Source organism: Poecilia mexicana, unplaced genomic scaffold (genome assembly GCF_051168715.1).
Source record: "Poecilia mexicana isolate PSO_F unplaced genomic scaffold, ASM5116871v1 scaffold_12, whole genome shotgun sequence".
Taxonomy (NCBI): Eukaryota; Metazoa; Chordata; class Actinopteri; order Cyprinodontiformes; family Poeciliidae; genus Poecilia; species Poecilia mexicana.
This window is the reverse complement of record NW_028263381.1, coordinates 10,757,825-10,777,083: the sequence shown is the minus strand read 5'-3', so window position 1 is coordinate 10,777,083 and position 19,259 is coordinate 10,757,825. Positions and strand designations below refer to the sequence as shown.

The following is a 19,259-nucleotide window of genomic DNA, read 5'->3' as shown; positions in this document are numbered from 1 at the left end:
ATATTTTATTAGAGTGACTCAACAACCTCAAGTCTGCTACACGTCAGCAGATCTTGTTTTGTCTTCATAATGCAGAGGTCCGCTTAAGTTCCTCATGAATAAGTTTCAAAGGTGCGATGAGCTCGGATACCTGTAGCATCATCAATAAGCAGAAAGTATGTAAATATGTGTCATCATCCTGAAAGCTACAGGTTGATCATACATAGAAAATATTTTTTTTGTAGTCTGGAGATGAGGGAAATATGAATTTAAATGGATATTATTTTTGTCAATATAAAATGCAGTATTTCAGTTCGAGTGAAGTTGTGTTTTTATGTTGGCCAGTTCCAGAAAGAGCTAAACATCTTGTACCGTTCTAATAAATTATTGTTCAATTATAAAACCAGAAGTGAAGGAAGGTTTGTATTTATTCGGTCAGTTATTACACAGCCGAGGAAATTTAGAAGTATTTTTAAACGGTGCAGAATTATGAAATGGGGGGGGGAAAAAATAAAAAATACTGGCTGTTTTAATTTAGTTTTTTTTTTTTTTTTCCCTTTATTTTTTTTTTGTTTGTTTTGTTTTGTTTTTACAAGAAAGGCTGAAAAGTAGGATGTTCAGTCCCATTTATTCCAAACTGACATTTTGTTGTAATCACAGTTGCAACTCTGTCGGGCTATGTTTCCAGCTACTTTAATTTAACTTTAATTTTATTTTTGCACATAAATCAATTAGAATTTAGTTTTTTATTCAGCTAGAATGATGGAGAGGGCTGTGAACAGCCATTATCAGGTCTTGGTTGTAAAGGTCTGGACTCTGACCTGGCCATCATAAAACATGATTATGCTTTGAGCAGAGCCTTTCCATTTTATCTCTGGATGTGCGATTAGATTGTTGTCCTGCTGAAACGTGAACCTCTGCCCACTCTCGTGTCTTTAGGTGACTTTTAACAGAATTTCTTATAGGATTGCTTTTTGTTTAGCTCCATCCTTTCTCTCATCATCTCTGACCATCTTCTCTATTCACAATTTTTCCACCAAGAAGCTATTTTCAGGTTGACATACGGTGTTGCTTTTAGATGCAGCATTTTTACGTTGCGGTGTAACAACGGCTTTCTTCCAGCATTTAAAGTAACTGGATAGAAGTTGTTCCGTTCAGAGATTCTCCCACCTGAGCTGTGACTCTCTGCAGCTCCCACAGAGTTACCACAGGCTGCTTTTCTGATTGCTTTTCTTGCCCATTCTGTCAGTTTCGGTAGGCTTGCCATACTGTTTCTGTTTTAAAAGGATTCATTGGGCATTGTTAGACGAACTATCCAAAGCTTGGAATGTTGCTTTATAAGCTTTCACACAGTCCTTCATTTTTGACATGTCTGTTGTGTGGTTTGCAATTAACAGCTGTAATTTCCTGAGATGAAATGACTCGATTTTTAAGATTGTAATATCCTCTCTCTTTCTCCTGCCTCTTTCTCAGATCCGTCGGACCTGGAGCCAGCTGATGTTTGCGAGGAGCTCACTCGCTACAAGCTGGCTTCCCGGAGTCAGATGTCTTCCAACTTCCAACCCGGCAGCTCCACGCCGTGCGGCTTGCTCACGTGCGAGTTCTGCGAGTTCAGCTCCGGGTACATGCAGAGTCTGCGGCGGCACTACAGGGACCGCCACGGCGGCAAGAAGCTCTTCAAGTGCAAAGACTGCTCCTTCTTCACCTGCTGCAAGTGAGAGAAAGCTACCGACCTTCTTATCGAAGCGCTCCCGTTTTTATTTTGAAATGTTACTAAGGGTGCAAAATCCGTCCGTAAATGTTTTTCAGGGATAACTTTTCACTGCATGTCGAGGCTGGTCACAACAACAGCGGAAGCGGGGATTTACCTAAGGAACTGCATTGCCCCCTCTGCCTCTACCACACCAAACACAAGAGCAACATGATTGACCACATTGTTCTGCACAGAGGTACGTATTACTGGTCATGGGAAGTACGAGTTTTACTGGAGCGGTTCGAGATTTATGCCGTTTGTTTATCAGTGAAAACTCTCCTGTTGTTCCAAGGTTCCAACATACACATCGAGTAAAGAATTAATCTAAGAATTTTTTTTACAGTTTGACTTATTTGACATCCTGTTCTAATTTCTAGATGCTTATTATTTATGTTTGACATGCAATGTATTTTTATATAAGGGTTTAATTCTACGATTCAATTTGAAATTCAGTTTTATCTGCTCTGTTCAACGAAAGAAGCTGAGCTTAAGGCTTAGTTTAGGTTTAAAGAAATTTAGCTTACTTTATTTTATTTTAATTTTTTTGTCTTAGTTTAGTCAAGTTTCCCTTAGTTTGGGTCAGTTTGCCTTAATTTTTCTCATTTTAAGTCAATTAACGTCTTCAAACAAGGTTCTTGGTCAGGTCATGTTTACAGAACCTGCCAATTCTTTAAACACACTAATAAAATCCAAACCCAAGAAACAAACTTTCCATCAACTTACCCTTTATGAATCTTCTGTGTTCGTCGTTTATAAAAGTTTTATTTCTACTTGACATTTTTATGGTGGATGGAGAAGATTTTCAGTAATGCGTCTAATGTAAGCCTCGACCAATGTAGATAAAGTCAAACGTAAGTAAACGTTAACATTTTAGTTCCACAGACTGGAAAACTGCTGCTTCTTTACTTTTTTTTCTTCCCCTGGGGTCTGTCACTGGTTCCCTGGCAACCTCACAGTGACGTCAACGACTACAGGAAGTCCCACAGTGCTCTGTTTGCTTTTCCTCACAACAGCCCACAAAATGTGCAGCACTGCACACATATCTAATTTAGATTCACACAAATCTTCCTCCTCCTCTTCCCGTCTGTTAAGAATGAAACTAATTTTCACTTCCCTCTCCATCAGAAGATCGTGTGGCTCCTCTGGAGATCAGCCGCTCCAAGCTGTCGCGTCACCTAGAGGGCCTTGTGCTTCGCTGCCACAAGTGCACCTTCACATGCTCAAGTGACCATGCCCTGCAGCTCCATCTGCAGAAGCATGACGAGCTTAAGCCCTACCAGTGCCAGCTCTGCTACTATGACAGCAGCCGCAGCAGCCAGCTAGAGGAGCACCTTCGCCTTGAGCACAAGGTCAGTTGGAGACCAATATGTGCGGTTTTGCATAGCTACATTTTCCATGGGTACACAGAAACTATGAGCAGACTTTCAATGAGCAGAGTCTTGTTGGGTGAACTACACCAGCGAGTTTAGTAGCAGCAGAAGAAATGGATACCTTTGTAACGACGTTAAAATCAGAGAAGAAAATAAATAAGGCTGGACTTGGGATGTTTCAGAAAGGAGACTTTTCTTTGATGGCTGCAAAAACAAATGATCTCTTGGTGAAGATAAACTATCTTTGCCTTAAAAGGGACTCTGTATGTGAGATTACTTCAGCCTTTCATAACTAATCTACATGTTGTGATGTCATTGCACATTTATGTTGCAGTAGGCGTTTCTCCGTTTATTCACTGGCAACGAGCAGATGTGTCGTAATATATTGGGTTTATTTTGTTTTCCTCTGGAATCTAAATCCTTCAAAAGCCTCCATTTCTAATTAAAATTCTTTTAAAAGTGTGATGAAGAGAGCAGCGCCGTTTCAGGCTGAAGCTAAAGAATTCAGAAATCGATCCTTTTGTGCTGAGAGCGTTGCAGAGCACCATTCACCTAATTCTTCAGCAGGTGTTTCACAAAGTGCAAAAAGAAAGAATAACCTCCTTTAATCTGTTTCACGAGGTTCTAAAAAAAATCATCAGTTTAATTAAATATATGTGACTCTTATAATTGTAGCTCTATTTAGTAAAAGAAATGCAGGCCTTCTAAAAAGCAAAAGTTATCCCAAATCACAGAAGAGAACATAAATATTGATTTTCACTCAAGTTTTTCTGATTAAACATGAACCTGCTTTGCTTTTATATCTAATGCTCTGAATCTTGTTTAGATCTGGTTATTCTAGCTTTAATAAGCATAAAAAAAGTCACCGAATGTTCCTGATCCAAATTAAAATGAAAGAAAATAAAAACTTTCTTTAGAAAAGTGAAAAAAAAGGGTGTCAATTTTGCACTGTTCTTGAGTTTCAGTATTTTAAACACCTCCAAATGAAAGACATAATAACAGCTCTCAACGGAATGCTGACGTCTCGTTTCTGATCAGGTCATCCGTAACTTCGAGCTGATGGGCCGAGTCAACCTGGATCAGCTGGAGATGCTGAACGAGCAAGAGAGCAGCGCAGAGGAGGAAGCTGAGAGTGAAATTCTGGAGATGGTGGCGGACGGAGAGGCCACCATGCAGGGGGAGGAAGAGGAGGAGGACGAGGAGGAGGTGGACGACGATGACGACGACGGAATGGAAATCATCGAGAACATGGTGGATGACCGGGAGGAGACGGATGACAAAGGCAGGGAGGAAAACATCAGAGAGGACGGGGAGAATGAGGCGGTGGAGGAAGAGGAGCAAGAAGAGGAAGAACTGCAGGAGGAGGAGGAGGAAGATGAAGAAGAAGAAGAGGAGGAGGAGGAGGAACAAGAAGTCAAGGAGGTAGTGAAGGAAATCACTGTCCCGCAAGGTAAAACTCCACATCAACCAAAGGCACTTCTTGTATGAAATGTTTATGGAACATAAGAAGAAATAATTTAACACTTTTAGCAGTGTTAGAATGATAAGCTAATATTTAAAGGAGCAGCTATTTCCATCAGATACAAAGAGGTAGAAAGGGCAGCAACTGGTTGTGACCGAGCTGCCGGTGAAAGTAGCTAAACTTTTCTGTGGACCAACTCTTAACTGGCTCACTTTGCGCTGAACTTAACCATTTGTTTCAACTCCGTTTCCCAGAAGTCCTCGCGTCTCCCAGCAGCACCAGCTCTGGGCCAAGCGGCGGAGAGAAGCGACTTCCCTGCGAGTTCTGTGGCCGCTGCTTCACCAACAGCCTGGAATGGGAGAGGCACGTCCTGCGACACGGCATGTAGGTCTCAGCGCTGCTGCTTCCATCTGGGCTTTTTTCTCCCTTTTTCTCCCTCTCTCTTTCTCTCTGCCTCTCTCCCTCTAACTACCTCTCTGTCTCTCACATGTTGGTTCTAAAAATGGACCAAAAGTTGACTGGAAGCTGCTAATTTCACTCTGGAAAAGTATGGGTTTTGGAATTTGCTGTAGGAGCCCAGGAATTAATTTGCTTTTATGGATTCCATCTGCCAAAGTTGCGCCTCCAGGAAGCCGAATTTTGTGAAAGGAATGCAACTAGTCTGACATGTCTCTCCTTCTTGTCCCCCTCCTTCGTCTCCAGGGTAGTTAACAACACGCGCCTGGACACCGGCTCCACGTCAGCTGCTGAGGCCTCGGCTCCGTCCTCCAGTGACTCCTCTGTTAACGCGGACTCGAGACTGGACCCGGCCAGTAACGGCAAAGAGGAAGAAGATCCCACTGATCTCTCACTGACGAGTCAGAGCCAGTATGTGGAGGACAAAGAAATGCTTCACACCAAAACGGATCAACAGTCTCCTTGAATCGATTGTAGCGACTTCATGCTTAAAACAATTGGGAAAAATCAGCGCAGAAGCCTTTGGGAGGTTAAAATTTAAAGAAAAGTGACTTTTATCAGTTGGTGCATTAGTAGATTTTTTTTTTTAGGTGTTACATATATAAGTATTAGGTTGTGCTGCATAAAAAAAAAAAAAAAAAACGTCTCAGCCCCTTTAAATGGGCAGTCCCCTTGGACAGAACTTAATATATTGGTAACCAATAGTGAACAGAACTCTTTTATCGCTGACATTCTGGTCACATTCACCAAGAAAGATCCCTACCTTGACGAAACCAAGCTATTTATGAAGAATATTGTCCAAATCTAAAGTTAGCATTTTATTATTTCCAGCATCTTTTGCTTCCAGGTTTGGTGAATTTTACCTTTTTAAACCAACGACGGGTGAAAGAGGTAAATGTTTGCCCCAGTGAACAGCGACCAGTTCTTACTCCTTGGTGAAAATTTTGGACTTTTTTTTTTTTTCATCCTGTGTTAAATGTGTGGGAATATTCCTTAGAAATAATGGCACCTTAACCTATGTTAGTATGAATCAAAAGTCATCTTTTCCTCATTTTAGAGATTTTCAACATTTTTTCCAGCCTTTGTAGCAAATTGCTATAATCTAGGTCCCTTTATATTATATTATACTGAGTATAAGCCTTCAACCTGTGATGCCCGGCTCCTTTAACTTTAACTTTTTGTTTGTCCTATTGGTGAATTTACACAACTCCCCGTTTATCCCTGTCAGATTCATGTTAATAGACCTAGAGATATGTTTCACGTGTCATATCTGTATTCATGTCCACTCAGAAATGAGCTGCAACTGGCTTAAAAAAATGATGGCCTCTTGACCAAGGCAGATTACACTTGTCTTTTCAGTGCTGATGGTTGGATTAGGTGTGTGCAGCCACATCTGTAGAGACCCAGACAACATGGATCGAACCACAGGTTCACTGGGTTACACCGTGCACAGAATCAGACCACAGTGGGTTCAGACCTCGTCTGTGTTTTGAAACCAGTGCCTTACAATAAAACTCCTCTACTGGCAAATATACCAAATAGCTAAGTTCTTTAACGAAACCTAGAGTTTTAATACAAATACACGCGTGTTTATCTATGTTGCTGTCCCCCTCCCCGCCTCCCGCAGTTGAAGACATCATTCAACAAAAAGTTCTACTTCTATTGGTCAGACATAGCAAGCTCCTTGTTCACTCAAGATTGGAAAGATAGACACCAGTCCAATGGCATTTCAGTCCTCCATTATCCCGGCCTGAAGCCCCCATGGCCTCCATGATCTTAGCGATCGTTCCAATGCTGCTGAGTCACTGCAGATCTTGAGCCTGCAGGGAACATTCCACATGCCGGCTGATTTGGAGTATCATAGTCCAGTCTTAGAGTAGTGAGAGCTGGTCTGATGCATCCTCAGCTCAACAGTCAGATTTCCGTTGTCATGTTTATTGATACAGTTGGCTGAAATATAGTCAGCAAGGCTTAAACACGTTAACATTCGGGAGGGTTACACCCAGACAATACCGTTCATTAAAAAATGCAATTTGCAGTCTTAAGTTTTTATTTTTTATTTATTTAGTTTTTTAAGACTTAGATTCAATTCTGAGGAATAAAAGAGAAATTTTCTGCAACATTATGTCCGTTTGGGGCTTGATTAGCAGCCAGCGTTGCTTTTCTTTAGATGTCTCCAGTTTTCTTTTTTTTTTTTACTAATTGGCTTGCAAGTCCTTAAAAATCATATAATAAATTTAGGGTGGAAACAGTTTCTGTTCCGTTTTGAAAAGAAAAATCACAGAAAAGACAAGTGTAAGCAAAACAGAAAGTTCCAGATACACATATGCCTGACTTTTCATGAGGTAAAAAAAATACTGTTAAACTCTGATTCTATGTTGATAAACATGTAGTAGTCCACTTTTTTGTGCTGTTTTTTTTATATATTTTTATTTTTACGATGGTTTATCTTGTTCTTGAAAAAAAGCAGAGATTGTATTTGTTGGAAGTTGCTGCTTAAATGCCCTGAAGCCTTATGAGACAATGATTCTGTTCAATTTGTGTCCAATTTGAGAAAAACCGACAGGAAACGGTGAACAATCTGTGATAAAAAAATAAATAAAATAAAATAAAAATCAGCGGATAGGTCTGATTTTAAAATTTGTTCAGGAGCACAACCAACGAGGCTCTGTGTTCTCGGTACCAAAATATTTATGAAGCCTGCTGTGTTTGCTGCTGTACTTGTCTTTTTTTATTATTATAATTATAATTATTATTATTATTATTATTTGCATTGAACTGTCAATGGAGATGGTGAATTCTAGGTTTGGACCTTGGAATCTTTGGATTATAATTCAACATGTAGGAACCCAGGAAAGCTACATGTTTGCAGCCATGTATAGAAAACAAAACTCCTTGTTTAATGTGTGAACTGTGGTGTTCCAGAAAGGATTAATCAACCCTGTTTTCCTTTGAGTGTTTTGTTTTATTATTATTATTATTATTTTTCAGGGGAAGAAAAACAATATGAAGATAACCTTTAGAGACTTTTGAATCTCAATTCCAACGTTATCGAGCTGTTGTACAACGTCTGGTTGCTATTTTTTTTTTGTGCAGCAAAGGAGTAGAAAGGAAGCATAAAAGGAAACTTATGCAGTTCTCAATAATCGGGCAGGGATGTTAGTGTGGCGAATGAAGAGATGAGGCACGCAAATAGTACATTTGGAAGCACGAACCGCTTGGGTCCTCTTCTTGAGCTTCGCCGCCATGTGGGTTTTTAGTCAGCCTATAGATGTAGCCGGTCCACGTCTCCGAAATCGTGTCGCTCCACTGTGTTCTCTTGGTTAACAGGAACGGTGACGACTTGTTTAGACCACGTCTGCCTGCTCATAATCTCATGATCTTTCCAGTCAACAAGAAGTGAAGAAAGCAGCCCTTATCTGCTCCTCAGTTCCTGAAATAGCTTAAATCCAGTTGAGTTGGTGCTCAGTTTTAAAAGCTGTTCTCCCATTTTGTAGAACAAACTTGCCTCCCCTCCCAGAAGGGGAAAAGCCCGTTGGAAGTAGTTGTCGTAGGAATACAGTTTTATTGCCCGGCCCGGCGTAAACCAGAGGATGAGTCTGGACAAGTGTGGCCATGAAGCTGTCGGCCTGGTATAGTTCGTTGTTCCGTGATGATCTTTGATGAATCCTTCACTGTGTTCAGGATCCAGACTGTAAAAATCCCCAGTTTACCAAATGTCCCCGCCCCTGCTGAAGACACACTGGATACTTGTATATATGTTTAGTTTGTTTCAAAAAGCATTTCTCTTTTCAGACTGTTGTCTCCATAGTTTGAAACTAGAATCTCTCCTTGCCTTTTTTTTCCTATATACATCTGATTACCTGATGGTGGGTTGTGATGTTGCCTAGAATGATTGTTTACAATTTTATTCCATTTATCTCTGGATATTCTGTAAATATTGTAATTCATTGTCTTTTTTTAACTTGATAATAAAGTTATCAGAATACTGAATGTCGTCGTCCTCTGCTCTAAATGTCGTCCTGCAAAATGTCGGATCCTTGGAAATGACACAAAGGAGAACTGAAGCTTATGGTGAGGTTTTATTTTAAAATATGACTGAAGTGTAGTGAACCATCATTTCCTGATTTAACTAAGGTTCCCTTCAAGAATGGAATTAGAGTTGGAGAAAATCTCTAAGTGCTTTGCAATTCTAGGGAGTGGAAGTTTTGCCAATTAGTCTTTGCAAAGCGAAGCCTTGAACAGAGAGCGTCTGAAAACTGAAATTTCCAGGTCTGGCTGCAGATTCTCAGTTGGATTCAGGTCTTGACTTTGACTACGCCATTCTAACATGAAATGAATATGTTGTGACTTAAACTCTGCTCAGTTTGTATGTTTAGGATCATCCTACTGAGAGGTGATTGAAGCTCCTATATATTTGTCTATCGTCTCTGACCAGGTTCCCTGTCCTTGCTAAGGACAATGATCACCACAGTATGGTGCTCCTTATGGCTCTCTAACAACAATTGTTTTCTTTTTTTTAATCGCTTTCGTTTTGATGTTTTTGATCTCTGTTTAGTTTTTTCTAGTTAGGCCTAGTTTCCTAGTTTCCATTTTCTGACGGTGCATTGAACAGAGCTCTGTAAGCACCCTGACCTGCCTGCTGTGTTCCTTGGTCTTTATGGTGCTGTTTGATCTCTAATGTTCTCCAACAAAACTACGAGGCCTTCACAGAGCAGCTGGGTTTATACTGACCTTAAAACATCTGAAGGTAATAGGTTGCACTGGATTCTGTTTAGGGCCATCAGACCTGAGACTGGAGTCTGTATTATTTTATTCTAAACAAATGTTGAAAACAATGTCTCGCAGTAATAACCTTTTGTGTTGGTCTGTCACATCATAGCCCAATAAAATACACAGATGTTTTTGGTTGCAATGTGTAGGAATGTAACAAAAAGTTAAAAAGATCGCTTTGGTTTTCTTCTTTTTGAGGGTAAGGTCTGTAATCGGTGGCTCCAATTTGAATTTAGAAATTAATGGTCAACGCACTGAGCAGGTTTCAGAAGTGAATTATTGTGGTTTTGTTCTGGATTCTCATTTAAAAATTGAAAAAATTGTGAAAATGATGAGCAGAGTTGCAAAAGCAAACCTTCATACATCTACATCTGCACCTATATTTAGACTAATTCAAGCTTTTCCTTGATTTCATGTTGTAAATAGTTCCAGGCACTACATGATTCTCACGTAAGTTACCTTGTGACATCCTGGTTTTATGTTAAATCAACCATGAGGCCTCTAAGGCTTATATATGACCAAGCAATCAAAACCTTGAACATAAAACCTACTAGATTTAATCATGCTTTATTCAATTTTGCAATTTCTTATGAATTTTTAGATGCAAGATTGGGCTCCTCAGTTGCTCAGTGTCGTTGCAGTTACTCTAGGTTTACTTACTCATGGTGCATTCAGCAAGAATCGTAAGGTATCTTTTTGTGAAACCTTTTTTAGTCAAACCGCTTTTTTCTGTGCAAGCGGTTAATTGCGTGGAGTTATTTACCTGAGGACTTCAAACTGATTGCAGACTGGCAAATTTTCAGAATAAGACATAAGGAGTTTTTTTTTTTTTTTTTTAAGACCAGGCTTGCAGACATGTAAACAGCCAGTCCATGATGGTGATACTTTTAGAATTTATGTACTTGCAATATTTTTTTACTGTCTTTAAAAGTATTCTATATTGCCAGATGCCCATCTGCGGTGATGTATTGTAAATGAATTAAGGCTATAAATATTGTGATGGATAGATAGATGGAAACTGAATAAAATAGGTAAATAGTCACTGCGCTTGGATGAGAAAGCATGTCATTAGCTTTCATTGGCTACACCCTTCCAGTCATCTGTTTTCTTCTGAACTACTGTCCACACCCTCCAAGAACCCCGCTGACCGAAACCACGCATGTTTTTGAGTATCTGTTCAAGACACTTAATCCTGCAGGGCAGATGTTTTCAAAAAATGGCTTCAAGTTTTCGGAAGTCTATGGACACAGTTTCTTTCTTTCTCTCTTTTTTCCACTGAAATTCTCATTTTCACGTCCTTCCCTACTCTGCCTTCTTAAGGTGGGGGAATGGGGGCTGAGTCTTTATTTCACATGTCTAACATCATCTCTTAAAAATATCTTTGAGTCGCCAGGGATCAGACTGTAATCTCTGCAGCTCTCCACTTCAGAGGAGGCCGATGGCAGACTGACGACCCCTGGAGACAGGAGCAGGAGACACAGTCACAGAGTGGGAGAAGAGAGGAGAGGGGAAAAGAGGACAACAGTACAGCTGCCGAGTGGAGCAGCATAAGGAATACCTGATGAGACTATGCATAGGCCAAGGCCAGTGAGGCCACTGCTCCTTCTGTGAAAACGTGATGGAGGTGGAGGGATAACCTGAGTAGAGAGGAGGATCTCAGGATGCGAGAAGAGCAGGCCAAGCAAAGAGACGCAGAAGGACAGAAAGAGAAGTGGGAGATGAAGATTGACTAAGACTACACAATATTGCAGAACACCTTGAATATTTTATTTTTTGTACTTTGCAGCCCTCCTAAAGTGACCACTGGGCAACATCGTTGAAAAAACAAACAAACAAACAAACAAAAAAAACAGCATTACATAAAAGCTTTGAATATTGAGTGATAACATGCGATTTTACAAGTGTTAAAAGGTTGTGATTGTAGGAACTTTCTCATCATTTTCTATTGCAACACAAACATAGACACAAGCCTTTTCTCCATGTTGACCACTAATCAGCAAACTGAAACTTTATACATATTCTTAATGCCTGCCCTTACTCTTTATGTTCATGGTTACTTTGTATTAAGATAAATTAATTGTGATAAGCATTTTTTTGTTTGTTTGTTTGTTTTTTTGCTTTAACCAAACTGTAAGTGAAGGGGAAATCTGGAATATATTCACTCAAGCTTAGTGCTGAATGAATGAGGTTGATCCATAGACTGGAAGTCAAATTAAATAAATTTTATTTATACAATCGTTGACAAAAACACCATAACCAAATATCTAATTAACTGTAAAAGAGCGTGAATAAACATGGGTATTTGACTAACATAGTTGAATAAAAAAATATCACTCAATACAGTGCATTAATATTACAATTTCTGAGTCAAATTGAACGCAAACACAACATATGGTGTTGTTCACCATCTAACCACTAGGTGGACCATAAGCACGATGTATAACACACGAAGAAGAGAACCGAAAAGTCATGGCGGCTGACAGGTTGTGATGAGCCAACGAAAAAAACAGTGGAGTCTTTCAAGTTGGATTTAATAGATTTAAGCCAGTCCAGTCCGGGTCAAGCTCGACTGACAAGATGCTGATAACTCTGAAGACATTACAACAACAAACATTTAAAATTGACATCGATGAGGAGGAGACGGTGAGAGATAAAAATATAAGTGAAGGGGGTGGAGTGGGAGTGGGGTATGTCCTGGAACCGAGAACAGTTTTGGAATGTATGATAACAGGCACGTCCATAAGTAGGTTTGCGAAAATTCATGGAATGTTATTTATGTATTTGTCCTCAATGCGTCCTACTTAAGCTTTGTATAATTATGTTACCATTTCTGAACTAGTCAAAGTAACTGACTTGTACATATTGAAAAAGTGACTTGTGTTATCAGTAATTAGCCGCAGCCCACGTGATGCTCCAGATGATGTTTGAAATGATTTACTTACTAACTTTTACTTTCGGTGAGCTTATATGATGTTCGTTTTTCATGTACGGGGACTGCGTAATATTTTAATTTAACCAAAAGGAGACTGTAACTTTTTTTTTACCTTCTAATTTGTCTGTTAAACTCGATTTAACCCTGGTCGTTGTGGCAATTTCAGAAGGAAGCCGTTATTTTTGTAGGTTATATGTCACAGGGAATTTGGTTTGTTGAACCAGTTTTATGAGAGCAGGTAAAGCTCACTTCCTTTATTACTCATAGCAACTAAACGGATGTTTTAAGGGTTGTAAACAGTTGTGCAACATAACATGTGAACACCATTGTTGACGTTTTTTTCATGTTTTTTCTATAGGTGAAAACATTAAAAGAGAGGATTGAAAAGGAGAAGGGGAAGGACATCTTTTCGGTTGCAGCACAGAAATTGATCTATGCTGGTATGATATGTGCAAATTCATAAAATAAGATGCTGTCCCATGTTTTTGGAGTCTTTGGTAGAGATGTGTGAAAGTCTGGAAAAGTATGGGATTTTATTTTTCCAAGTCTGATTAAATATGGGGGTGGGAGAAGACAGGTGGGAAAAGGTCTGCAAACTTTACAATTCAGCCATTTTTGCCCTCAGTAAGCTAAATAAGTAATTTAGAGTTGCAAATGTTACACAATTTTTTGAAAAAGGGCAATTTATATGTGATAAATATTCATTATAAGAAGTTTGTTGTGATTTTTAAAGAACTGAACTTTTTTAAAGAACTTTTTCTGTATCTTGGTTTTTAAAAGTCAGTCATGAAAAGCATCACCAACATTTTGAGATGCCAGTAGACTTTGCATATAAATCTTCCAGACAACTGAAAGGACAATGATTTAAAACGTGTAGCAAAATTAACACAGCGATTTCTTTCTTTGTAAGTCTGTACAAAGACAGAAGTCCCACAGAAAAGCTGCAGCTTGAAGCGAACAGAGTGACCCAGAAGTCAAAAGCTGATTGCATCAAGTGTTGAGAGTAGAGGAAACAACAATTGTGTAACTGAAAAAAGTTGTTTCTTCATACAGATTTTTTTCCCCACTAAATGAAACTACCTACAATCCATGTGCAACTTTATTTTCACCTATAGATTTGATGGATTATGGTCAGCTTCATTAAGTAAAAAAAAAAAAAAAGAACTGTAACCACATGGACAGTGCAGAATTAAAGAAGTTTCTTGAGTGGTTAATAGTTTTATTAACTTTAAGAGGCCTTTGTTTAGACAAGTGATGCATATTTTTTGCTACATTTGCTTTGTTTTCCATAGTAATGCTAAGTAATATGTTAAGATTTATCTATGTTAAACATTGTTGCATACTCTCACATATTTTTCTAAAGTATTGGGACAGTAGCATTTTAGACTTCAATGTAAAGCTTGAATTTTACACATTTGCTTTCCTGTACACTGTTGAGTCATTCGTTCAGCAGAGGTTTAGTTCATATAAAGTGTGCACCATTTTATTTAGTTGTTCATTTTTTTGTGTTTTGACAGGTAAAATCTTAAACGATGACACGCCTCTCAAAGAGTACAACATTGATGAGAAGAACTTTGTGGTGCTCATGGTGACAAAGGTTCATAATTTAAAGTTTCTCCAACTTGTGTTTTTTTTTTCTTTTTGAATTAGCATTGGCTGGTATTCCATCAAAGGATTAAAGCTGTCCAATGACTTTAGTCAGAAAAAACAATATTTTACTCTTTATTATCAGTTTGGAGCAGCATAATTATGTAAAATAAAACAGAGTTGATAGCTCGATCATAATGACAGCTTTTATTTGACGAAGATATTTTATGGCCTGTGATTTATTTTTATTTTTTTCTTCCAGCCCAAAACAGCCTCAGCCACCACACAGACTTCATCAACCTCTTCAGCTCCTGCAGCTCCTCCTGCAGCCCCTCCTGCAGCTTTGTCTAGTTTAGATAATCCAGCAGAGACGACTCCCTCTGACAATAAGTCAGAGGACAAACAAGAGGAGACGCCACCCATCTCTGAACCATCCTCCACCAGTAGTGGCAGTAGCGGGTAAGGATCAGACATTCACTCAATATCATTACGTTTTGGAGATATTAAAGTATTTTCTTTTCTCTTCTACAAGCTCTGAGATTTCACCAAACTCCAACTTGATAAATGAAGCTGTTTCAACTCTTGGTAAGGCTGCATTTATATGTTTAGATGTTTGTTAGCTGTTCCGATGTACACGAGGCACAGGTCTATATGTCCTCATGCTCTACACTTAGAAAATGTGTTGCCTCACACTGAATCCTGTGAACCTGCATGTCTGAAAACTGCTGAGCATCAATTTTTTTCTGATTTCCTTTTAACAATAATACTTTTTTTTTAACTCAAATTGTTTAAATGGAGTTATGTTTTGTAGAAACAACTATCTCTCTTTCTGTGTCTTAGGTTTTTAAATTTTGTTTTAAAGAATAGAGATGAAAAGATTTGTCTGCACTGCGACAATAAATCTCAGTTGCTGTATTGGCGACTGTCTACTCATTCCTTCAGTGACAGGTTCGTCGTACGATGCCATGGTAAATGAAATGATGCTCCTGGGCTTCGGGAGAGAAGAAGTGGTGGCAGCTCTGAGAGCGAGCTTCAACAACCCTGACAGGGCTGTGGAGTACCTGCTGTCGGTATGAGGAGCTCTGTGGATGAAATGAATGCGCTTTTAATTATATTGCCAGATTGATACATCACTTTAACTGATTAAATATTATACTCATGTGTGACATTTGCAATTTTGGAGCTTACTTTGCTTTCTCAGCCCATAGTTGTGTTAAAAGCTTTTTTTTTTTCAAACTTTAGATCAGATTCATATCATTGTTTTGTAGACGGTCCGGTTATCTATAAAACTTTACAAGAGTCCCCAAATATTTGTTCAGAAAAATCTTCTACCCCTCACACTACTGTGGGTTTACCATTTCAATAGCACGCAAAAACATGATGCTTTAGATGAAAAATATAATATTGTAGCATGTAGTTTTAGCTTCCTATAAAACAGGCCGGCAAAGGGTTTTTTTTTTTTTTTTTTTTTTTTGGGGGGGGGGGTTGGGGGATATCAAAAACGTTACGTTTGATGAGGGTCTAACTTGTAGACATACTATATATCACAAATTGCACTAATGCCTTGGATTTTAATATGAAATTTAAATTAACAGTCAATTCCATTTAATCCCACAGTTGTGCCACTCACAATGGCAGCATGTTGGAGTAGCTCTGTTACATTATTTCTGATTTCTTCCTTTTGTTAACTTTTGGTCAATTTTTTTCTGGCTGTGGCATTGCTTTTTTTTTTGGAGAGTTATTCCCTCTGGCTTTGGATGCTGTGCAGCTGGAACAACTTTTGTTCATGCTGTTTTACTTTCAGGTAGTTGTTCAACCTGGTTGCCTGGTTGCATAACCATGGCAACCAGGCTGGGACTAACTCATTAGAATGTCAAAAGTTTAAATAATACCTGAACTGGGAGCCCAAAACCCAGAGGAGTTTAAAAAGGGACTTCTTGGATGCAGAGCAGAACCAAAGAACAGAGAGAAGGAGGAAGTCCAAGCCAACTCTTCCATTTATGATAATGGACAAAGATCATATTCCCGACTGTAACATCACAGGCAGAGATTTAAAGAGGAGTGGCAAAAGCATTGAGGTAGATTAGCAGTGTTGGCAAAAACTGGATGGTGTTATCTAGGAAATGTTCCTGTGTAATATCACCTCTGCTGCCTTGATATTGAGTAGTTAGCATGTCATGCAGGGATATATAGCAACTTCAGATTCGTTGCAAAACTGACTACTACCTGAGATCCTTCCTGCCCAAAGCATCACTATCCACAATCACTCTTTGAAGATACTTGGATGATATGAGTTAAATTTAATTTCTCTATAGGATAAATTTAGTTTTTTTCTATATGAATTTAAGGTAAACATCAAGCAATGACCCCAAATAATTTTACGTAATGTCATGATGTTCTGGCACTCTGAAAATGTACTCCCCTCAGCATGCTGGATGTTCAATTAATGACAGCTAGACTTATTTTGTGTATTTGTCGGCTCATAATTTTTTTAGATAATATGCCAGTGAACTGTCAGTCAAAAATGGTCAGGTAATCAATTAGTTTTAAATATAAAACTAGAGAAGTAACTTACTATGTCCTGACTCGGGGTTGGACTACATTTTACACCCTTCACCCAAATATTTATCCATAATGGAAGCTTGGGGTGCATCAAAGCCAACACACATATTTTGTTTAATTGACAAAAGTGGTTTCACAGAATGCAATTTATTTCTTGTTGTACATTAAATCCATTTTCAAATGCATCAGCATCCAATAGGAAACAGTTTGACAGAGGTTTTAGTGTTCACTTGCAAAAAAAACTTAAAACTCTTACAAAGTACTTCTTACAAAGATATGAGAGTATCATCCCCCTTCTTGTTGATCTACTAACCAGTGGAGGCCTGCCTCCTTCCACAGGGTGTGTCGTCCACAGAGCAGAGTCCTGCACCAGGTCCTGATACCACGGCGACTCCATCCAGTGGAGCTCCAGCTGCTCCCTCCGGAAGTGTTAACACTCCTGCCAACACCGGATCTTCACCAAGCGCTACAGCAGGAAGTAAGTGGAACACCCTGATTCCAAAAACAAATGAGACACGCAACTCTGCTTTCTTTGCCAGTTTTCTTGTTCCTTGCGTCTTACAACTTTAATTTCTGCTTCCAGCCAATCCCTTGAGCTTCCTAAGAAATCAGCCTCAGTTCCAGGTGATGCGACAGCTGATTCAGCAGAATCCTGCCCTGCTTCCAACGTTGCTGCAGGAGATCGGCAGGGAGAACCCAGAGCTGCTGCAGGTGAGGAAGAGCCAGACCGCAACAATATTTCACTTCTAGATTAAGACTTTTATTACTTTTATAGGGGAGTTTTAACAAAATGACAGTTCACTCATCTACCAGTCTACCATATCCAGTGTTTAAAATTTCAAGTAATTCTTCTAATGACACATTGCAAGGGAAAGACAACCAAGCCTCTTGGGCATTTTCACATTTGATAATACATTGCAGTGTGTTTTAATTGGATTTTGTGGAATAAATTAACCAAAAGTAGTGTGTGTTTGTCAAATGGGAGCATATTTCATTGCACAAAAAAATGAATTCACCTTGTTTCTTTTTCTTAATGACACTAATAGATTCCACACAGCCACATTAAAGCTCTTTTTTAAACACTCTGTTCTGCGTTTCACTTTGCAAACACTAAACTAGTCATGAACTTTTCATTCTGAATTATAGGAGATCAGCAGCCACCAAGAACAGTTCATCCAGATGCTGAATGAGCCAAATCCAGACCCAGCTCCAGCAGGTGGCGGAGGAGGACCGGGTGGAGCCGGAGGGGTAGGAGGTGGTACAGCTGGTGGGGGTCAGATGAACTATATCCAGGTCACACCACAGGAAAAAGAAGCTATTGAGAGGGTGAGGTGGAAGATGAGAATATCCGGAACGTGCTTTTTTTTTTTTATATCTAAAAATATTAGAGCTTAAATTGAAAAGGTTGATGGTTATTACAGTTTTGTTAAACTAACTTTCACACTTTGCGTCCCATCCAGCTAAAAGCCTTGGGTTTTCCAGAAGGACTCGTCATCCAAGCCTACTTCGCTTGTGATAAGAATGAGAACTTGGCTGCCAACTTCCTTTTACAACAAAACTTTGACGACGATTAAAGGAGACGTTAGTTTTTGTTGTTTTCACTCTTCCTCCTCCACTGTTTTGTTAGTCATGTTCAGTATATCTGCAAATAAGCCTTTTAATATCCAAAGTGTATTTTATTCCCAGGTTCCAAATCAAAGTTTCATGATAACACTGGATAATTCTCAGTTGGGAGCTGCTGTAAAAGGACAGGCTGTTGTTAACAGGATACAATGGAGTAGTGATTAAAATCCAATACTTTTGCATCAGAGTTTGCCTATGTGCCTTTTGTTTTATTGCTTAAGAACAATTGTTTGTTTGCAAATAATAGGGTAAATCTAAGAGGTTCTTACAGTATTCACTTGCTTCTTGGAAAAAAAAATTAAATTGGAACCAATCAAGCAACATGTGTGTCACCTTCTGTTTGTCTTTATTTTTACATCATGATATATGTTACATTTTACAAATGCAACTCACTTCATTTTTGTCTTCCCTTATATCAATTCCAGTGAAGAGACAAACTAGAGGGCATTTCCTGTTGTAAAAAAACAGGATGATTTAGCTGAATAAACCTGCAGAGGGCAACGTAGACCACAAAATGTTTCACATGATTTAACAGCACCGACCTGAAGCTATGCAACAAATGAATGTCGATACTATATGATAAGTGCCCCAACATGGGTGAAGCTCATATTTAATTTAACTACATCTTGGTTTTTGTCCCCCTTTTAAAGCTTGCGTACAATTATTGGTACCTTTAAATAATTCCATGTATACCAACTTGGAAAAAAACGTGTTGCTACTAGAAGAATAAGGTATGAAGATAATGGTCAGGCTATGAATATT

At 39.0% G+C, this 19,259-nt stretch overlaps 2 protein-coding genes across 4 annotated transcripts in view; both read left to right on the top strand.

The window, feature by feature from the left end:
* Positions 1–9,013, top strand: part of znf462 (zinc finger protein 462) — a 53,509-nt gene extending 44,496 nt beyond the window's left edge. For all 3 annotated transcript variants that reach the window (XM_088010910.1, XM_088010911.1, XM_088010909.1), the window contains 6 exons: positions 1,453–1,693; positions 1,789–1,928; positions 2,858–3,081; positions 4,141–4,552; positions 4,819–4,948; positions 5,267–9,013. In XM_088010910.1, coding sequence (XP_087867036.1) covers positions 1,453–1,693; positions 1,789–1,928; positions 2,858–3,081; positions 4,141–4,552; positions 4,819–4,948; positions 5,267–5,486 — 1,367 coding nt within the window. In that variant the 3' untranslated portion in view covers positions 5,487–9,013. The remainder of the gene's footprint in view (positions 1–1,452; positions 1,694–1,788; positions 1,929–2,857; positions 3,082–4,140; positions 4,553–4,818; positions 4,949–5,266) is intronic.
* Positions 9,014–12,212: 3,199 nt separating this feature from the next.
* rad23b (RAD23 homolog B, nucleotide excision repair protein) lies at positions 12,213–18,818 on the top strand. The gene is made up of 10 exons (XM_014968937.2): positions 12,213–12,436; positions 13,084–13,165; positions 14,243–14,322; positions 14,575–14,771; positions 14,845–14,897; positions 15,255–15,382; positions 17,214–17,352; positions 17,458–17,585; positions 18,021–18,200; positions 18,335–18,818. The coding sequence occupies exons 1-10, from the start codon at positions 12,371–12,373 to the stop codon at positions 18,446–18,448; spliced, it is 1,167 nt and encodes a 388-aa protein (XP_014824423.2). The 5' UTR covers positions 12,213–12,370; the 3' UTR covers positions 18,449–18,818.
* The last annotated feature ends 441 nt before the right edge of the window (positions 18,819–19,259 follow it).